The 7796-nt window shown below is 34.1% G+C and overlaps 1 protein-coding gene across 1 annotated transcript; it reads right to left on the reverse strand.

Annotated features, from left to right (window-relative positions):
• Positions 1–2643: 2643 nt before the first annotated feature.
• LOC128210461 (dopamine receptor 2-like) lies at positions 2644–4178 on the reverse strand. Its single transcript, XM_052914810.1, has one exon. It carries the CDS (start codon positions 4176–4178, stop codon positions 2778–2780), a length of 1401 nt encoding a protein of 466 aa, XP_052770770.1. The 3' UTR covers positions 2644–2777.
• Between the last annotated feature and the right edge of the window lie 3618 nt (positions 4179–7796).

A 7796-nucleotide genomic window follows, 5' to 3' on the forward strand; every position in this document is an offset into this window, starting at 1 on the left:
TATGAAGATAAAACCACATTCACTAGGCACTGCGGTGCCACCTGAAAGGTAAAAACACAGCCCATTGCCACTGCTGTCCCCGGTATACCCCTGGATCAAGGGCGAGGGATGGTCGAGGCAGTTGTTACATTGACAAGTGCATTACAATTATGCTGCAAATAAAAACAAAACATAAGGTGATAAACTTAGGCTTACTTATGTTGAGGTATATCCAGACCAGTGTTTATATTGCTATTTATGAAAAGATATTTGTTAAAAACTGTTGTGTTGTCATAATTTGAACAAAAAAATGAGCTTGATACATCAATTTGGACCAAACAATGACTCATGTTCCAGTTAAAATGACCTCTCATCTTCAGCATCGTCGTAACGAGGTAAAAGTATGGTCCCTTGTATTATGACTTGAATTAAATAGTACTAAGTTGATCATTCCGATTTCCATTCAAAACGAGTCACTAATTACGCTATATAATCGCTACCAGTCGCAGATACACATGCTTTATTGCATAATGATTGCTTTAAATAATGATCCTTTAGTGCATTAGACGATCAACAATGACTTCAAGCATGCTCAAAACATCTTTATTGTCAAAAATAAGATTTAATTTAACGAGCCACATTGTTTATACCGGAAGCCGCCATTTTGATTGAATTTATTGAAACCCATGCTAAACCGATCAAGATACAGTATAAAAACACTACGCATCAGTAACCTCCCTTTACAAAAACTAGCGTAGAAAAATTATACTTGATCATTTTTAGCCTTTTAATAAACTATTAGCTGAAAAAAATCTGCTTGGCGATCAAAATGGAGGTGCGGGCACACAAAAAAAAATAGAAATATTTTTTTTACATTTTCAAAAAAATAGGAGCGGTAAATCCGAGTAACGAAATATCAATTTGGTATGGCCTATAAGTCTTTGTAACGCTCATGAACTTGAAAAATGTTAGGTTTTGATCTATTTACCTGTGTAATGTTGTGTATTTACCAGTTGTTATTTCTTTTCTCAAACTTGAGTTAAAAGACTCAATTTCAAAACACGTATTAAACATCATCGATGCCACCATAACATCCTTGAGCCAGTCCTTTTAAAGGATGGGTAACCGTAACCTAAAGACAAACAAGTATATTGTCTTGTCCCATTGAGAAAAATTCAATTTGAATAGAAATTATATATTTATCACGGTGATAATAAAAAAAGGTATTAACAAGACATCAAAAGGATTTCAAAACATTAATTCTATCTTACCAAAACGATCTTTCTCGGTTGCAAAAATCTGCACTTTGACATGTCGTGTTCTATTCCTGATAAATTTCTCTTTAACATCACAAGAAGTGTCATTTGTTTATGATGCTCTGTTGGTGTATGTTCACGTTGTTTGTCTCTTGTTTAGTGTGTAAGGCCTTTAAACAGGTGGTTTATTTAATTATTTGCCACTGCGCTTGTTCTTTTACTTTCCGTTGTATGTTTTTATTTTCGAATTGTTTCAATACTGTCACGTGTACTTTAAGATTGTATTTCCTTGTAAAATATTAATTTAAACAACAGAACAAACCCCGAAGAATGTAAACCAAGTAACCAAGATCTCGAAAAACCCTAAACGAATGATATAAAAGTCACAAGACAACACACAATTCAAAATATCACTATAACTTTATGTTTGGGTAACCGCCTTAGCACGTACAGTGAGTACATTATGTTCGCATTATTTTCATTTCATTTTGATTTCAAAACTTTTCATGTGTAAATATTGTAAATGCTCAAAATAATGTGAGATGAAAAAAGAAATAAAAATATCTCAATTAACTAATGAAGCATCAACTAGACAAAACTAGCTGTGATATAGTAAATAAATATCTTTACTAATTTGAAATGAACCGTATAGCTTTCTCGAACGCTTTTAACAAATGAATTTTAATCCTATTACCATGTTTATTATTTTAGGTTCAAAATTATTTAAAAGTATTTAAGTGGAAGTGGAAGTTCGGCTGCGAGTTGTATGACAACTATATTGAACCAAACACTCCTTACGTCATAGATATAGCTAAATTAATGTCACCAATCCCAATAAGGCAACAACAATATGTTACGAGGGCTTCCAAAAAAGAGTTCTTCAAATAGGGTAATGGATAACATGTTTGATTCATATTATGGCATAATCGAATCAACCTATATATTGAGCTGTGATTAACTGCATGTGAAGAAGTTAAATGGAAGTGTAAAATAAAATGGACATTACTAGAAAATGTTTTACAGCGGAGTATAATTGGGAGGTGGTCACTATCGATTAAACATTGATGTTGCTAAATCAATCGCGTGCTATAATAATGAGAAGAAGATTGCAATCTGATACACATGGGGTTCTGAAATTTACAGTTGTAAACAAATAAGCAAATTATGAGACTTTAAAAATAATATTTTATTTTCAAAGTCAAAGTTTAACATAATACATGTGAGGCAATTGTGTTAAATAAATTAAGAACAAGCCACTAATTATCAAGTCCATATACTGGTAAATTAAATATGAAAATGATTAATTAGCTACATTCAAATAGAAACTTTGATTGCTATTTGATTCAAATTGCGGAGAGTGCGCTTTTAAACAAAAAACGCCAAATTATTACAAATATTAATGGTCGTGTCTCCTTGCACCGATGAATAAAAGTAATCAAATACAACAAGACAAACATAATCTCATAACAAATGCTACAATAATGCTGAACCCATAAAGCTCGAAGAGTTTGCGTTTCGACACGTCATTCCTCGACGTCTGTTCTAGAATCTATACTTTGGGCAACAACAAAAAATGATCCGTCCAAACGCTCTTCTAAAGTCTCTCATTGATAATGCATAAATGATTGGATTAACGCCAGAGTTTATGTAGCCAAACCACGTAAAAACTGGCCTTATGATATCCAGTTTACCGACGCAGCTAGCGCCACATATCCCGAGCAAAACGTTCACAACAAAGAATGGCATCCAACAAATGATAAAGACACCAACAATAATCCCTAATGTCTTTGCAGCTTTTTGTTCTTTGGCAAGTTTTGACAGTTTCTTACTCAGGGCAAGTTGACGCAAACGTTTAGTAATAAATTTCATTGGTTTTTGATTATGGCTATGTTCATCCTGATTATGGTTGAGGTGATGATGGTGAAGTTCATTATGATCGTTATGGTTTGTGAGACTATGTGACGCCGAGTGGACAGGCGTTTGTGCGTTTGACGCAAGTGATGTATCTTCCTCCTCACTCTCGCTTTTCTTTCGGAATGGTGTTGTTTCATGGCTTTTAGCTGGCGACTGCAGCTTGGCCATACCGCCTCGGTGTATTCGTAATGTCATCACACCGCTGGTACCAAATAACTGATTTGATGTCAACACCTTGGTCCCACTTTCAATACTTTTTCTTTGATTTCCAGCCGCACGATATATTTGAATAAAAACTAATATCATAATTATGGTCGGAAAATAAAATGACACCATAGATGAGAATATCAAGTATGCACAATCTTCGGTAAACACGCACTGATCACTTGGTATTCCAGGAGGTGTTACTGCTTTCCACCAAGCAATTGCGGGAAAGGATATTCCTGCCGAGCAAAGCCATACGAATGTAATGAGAATGGACACCCGGCACGGTGTCATCCGATTTGGATACGCTATTGGGTCAGTTATCGCCCAGTACCGATCAAGAGATATTATGCACAAATTCAAGATGGAAGCCGTGCTCCCTAAGACGTCGAAAGAATGCCAGAGATCACACCAGGCGATTCCGGAATACCAAACCTGATTGTTAAGCTCATAACTAATACTGAATGGCATAACAATTCCACCGACCATCACATCCGCTAAGGCTAAAGAAACGTTTGTCACTGTCCGTAAATATAATTCCTTGACCACTGCCGCTATCACCAAAATATTTCCAAGGACGGTGATGAATGAAAACATGACAAGAACAACGCCAATCATGGGATGTTTTGTCGACGCATACACTGTGTCCGTGGTATTTGCAAACATTTGTGCTGTATGATCAAAGCTCAGATTTGAGAACGAAAAATTATACGTGGAACCTGCAGGGATGACGTCTGCGTCTCTCTCATTGGCACTAAGCACGAGCCAACTCTCTGAGGCGTTTACGGAGTACGGCAGCCACGTGGTATCCTGCAGAGCGCTCATGTAAATGATTTCTCTCTAGAAGCAACCTTATCAAATAGCGATATGTCAATTTGCTCATCCCAATTCTTGAAGTCGTAAAGTAAAACAAGCAATTTGTCTATCGCGCACATACATAAAACGCTAGAGTGAATTCAGATCGTACTATCAGCTGGTGTAAAACAGCTGTTTGGTTTTACATAAGCTATTATTCTATGGTTTATTTCCTCAGAATAAATAAACGATTGGTTTCTATGGTAAGGAAGTTCTTCATTTCTCTGTATATTCCATTGATGCAAATCTTCAAATATCCGGGCAATTATTCCCTTGTTATGGTAGTGGTGTTTATGCTGACAACAACAAATTGTTCTTTTACTTTAAAAAGCTTGCTCAATTAGCAGTCGGGAGTTTTCTTTCGCCTAGATCATTGAGGTGAAAAAAGGAAACAACGCCCGCGCATCTGTTCAAATTTCCTGTGCACTTGGTTTTATCTCCCAAAAGTTCGAATCGTTTAGTGCATATCGCAGATATCTGTTTGGTTTTTATTTACACCTCGTTTGAATCGTTATAACACAAACACACTATCGGGGTCTATTTTCCTTTGTTTGTTTGATAGAAAACTATTTCAACTCGAAATATGTGTTAAGTTCCAAATTAAAATCAAATCCGCGGAATTTATATATTTAAAGACTGGTGAAAATAAATATCAATTCAGTTAGAAATTGAGGCTTTTATTGATATAATGAACTCCTCTGGTACCGGCCCAATCAAGATCTATTCTACGCGAAAATACTTTAATATCGTTATGGAAGTCGTTTCCCTTCGTTAAATATACTTGGTCTCTTTCGTCGGTCTGATGTCTTTCTTGGTAGATTACGATTGAAGTAAGTGCCCTAATTTCGACGGAAGGCTGTTTCTACCTGAAAGAAGAAGAAATGCAATATAAAGAATTGATTTTTCCATTAGAATTTATATATGCAGTAACGTTAATATGGCTATTTGTATTATGGACGTATAAATTGATAAATTGCTTTTCTTTTTCCATTATAGTTCAAACAGTTTAAGTCAAGTAAGAAATAGAACTAAACAAAACTATGGAGTATTTGATTGCACATTTCTCATTTAATTTAAAAAATATCCGCTGAAAAAGTCTTCAGATATATCTCGATATATATCACCTTTCAATCAAAGCAAAATGAGTGAAACTGTTTTTTTAAAAACAAATTCACAATATCTAACTGCCAAGTGCATTGATTAAAATATACGCCAAACTTTATAAATGTGATAAGCGTATAATTGCTTTAACAAAAACAATTTGAATATATAGAAAGACGCAGAACGCAATATACTTAGAATTATGAATATATAAGTCCGCGTTTTCGAAAAATATATTATTTCATACAACCGGCTTGATGTGTATATCTTACTAAAGTATATCAACAAATTTTCGGTATCGTGTGCACATAATTCAAAACATCCATTGAGTATAATTTCCAGGTTTCCACAATGCATTGCTTGGAATTTAATCGACTCCGTCAAATTACGCTATCTGTTAAGCGCAAATGAATACATATTGCGCTGATACTGCAAACAGATTTGAGCATAATGCATTTAAATGATATAATGTTGATTGATTAAGACATCATCATGTCAAGATTTTTTTGCGTTTCCTGCAAATGATATTGCGAATTATAAATCTGTTGGACGTCTTTCTTGCAAGATTTCGCAAGATTAAACGTGAAGGTTTTGAACCAAGCAATATCCGCCCCAGCAAAAAACACTTTTATCAGAATGCAAATCAACGATTAAACAATAATCATTCCAACGTTTATTTAATGGGCTTAATTTTAAATGGGAAAAGATAAACTATATATTGCTTATGTTAAGCAGAACATAAAGTATATGTTTTGCCAAAATTTGAATAGATGATTAAAAGTCTCTAGCAGAGCATTGCTGTATAACATTGTAACATGATTTTATTCATGTAACGTTTTTTTATGAAATACGTTTAGTTACTGGTGAATATTTTTGATTGACATACATTGATGAGATACTTGAATATTGAGAATTATTTTAGATAACGGCAGGTTCAGCTTTACGTCTACGGTAAAATTAAAATGCTATTATATTTTATAAATAGCGCTATATCCAAGCGAAAAATTATTAACATATATTAATTATAACTCCTCATTTCGAACAGTACTTTCAATCATGTAAGCTTTATCTTTACGTAAAGTAGGCATTCTTGAAATCTTTTGTATACCTGATCCCCTGCAGAATCAAATTTGAATCAAGTACGAGCATTAGTATTTCTAAAGATTTAATAATTTCCATAAGACTCACTTTAGTTTCGTTTTGTATAGATGTCTTAGCTATTGTGTAATTTTTTGTCCGCAAAATAAATTAACATGGAAAGCGCAAAGGAACGTAACTATGAGTTTAATACACGTATTTTGTCAGTTTTAAATCAATTCATTTAATATCATTATTTTTCGAAAGAACTATGTAACATTTTGATTTATTTATTGTATGTAGATGTTATATATACTGGATATACGAAATTTAGCCATATGTTTGGTTAATTATTTTAATTTTGTTCAATACTGTCTTTCCAGATATTGAAATAACCGGAAGCACTGCATCGTATGACTTTCTGGATAATTTGTTAATACACCTTGAAATTTGATTCTTGAATATATCAAATGTTTCTAAAAGGCATCTCAAAATTTAATAACAGAAATAAATCGGACACGTTTTGTCATAGTCGTACGTTACACTATATCCGATCGATATGCATTAAATCCAACAACAAGGAAACATGCAAACACACCTTTAAACCAAAATACGCATATTGAATACTAAATATATTGCAGAAGTTCGTTTTTGAAATGGATTATTCGTACTAACGGAAACTGTTTCCCTGTAAATGCTTCTCCTCCCATATCAGACATCATCAAGTGTTAACCTATAACTACCTATCCGTAAATCACAGGACAGTATTAAACCGGTCAATAATTGAATAGATGCTGTTGCTCCATGTTTCTTGTTTGTTATTTTTTGTTTTTGTGTTCTATGTCTTTGGCGTTAACCCAGTGTCATTAAATGGGGTTTATGTCTAAACTTTTGGCTACTGAGCGTGTTTCTGTAGTTGTTCACATAAATATTGTAAGGGAATTATATTAAGGTGAACTTGTCTAGCTGTAGTCACTGGACAGCGCGATAATAGAAAAAAACGATTGATTGGAATATGTGCCTTGCATGTACTGAATCAAAAAATGCGAGCGAGCCCAATGGTCCTAAATGATGTCAAACATTTTGCATACAGAATTAATACCTATTGGCGAGTCGGGCTATACACTAAAAAACTCGGGTCCTATAATTTGAGTAATTCGCCCAGAGATCAGGCATACAGACCTGAATCATACATAAAGAACGACTTGCCCTTTGTACTTTAGGTAAGCGATGTTGTTGATCACATACTCTATGTTCTTGACGTTTTAGTCTTTTAATCGTGCATCGACCCGAGAAGATAAACAAGAAAATAGTGCCCAGGAACATCATTCTGTTTTGTCTAAATTTGTTCCAGTTAAACTTTGTGGCAATAATTGCCTAGTATTAATGAACGCTTACAGTAGTAATCTA

Source organism: Mya arenaria, chromosome 12 (genome assembly GCF_026914265.1).
Source record: "Mya arenaria isolate MELC-2E11 chromosome 12, ASM2691426v1".
NCBI lineage: Eukaryota > Metazoa > Mollusca > Bivalvia > Myida > Myidae > Mya > Mya arenaria.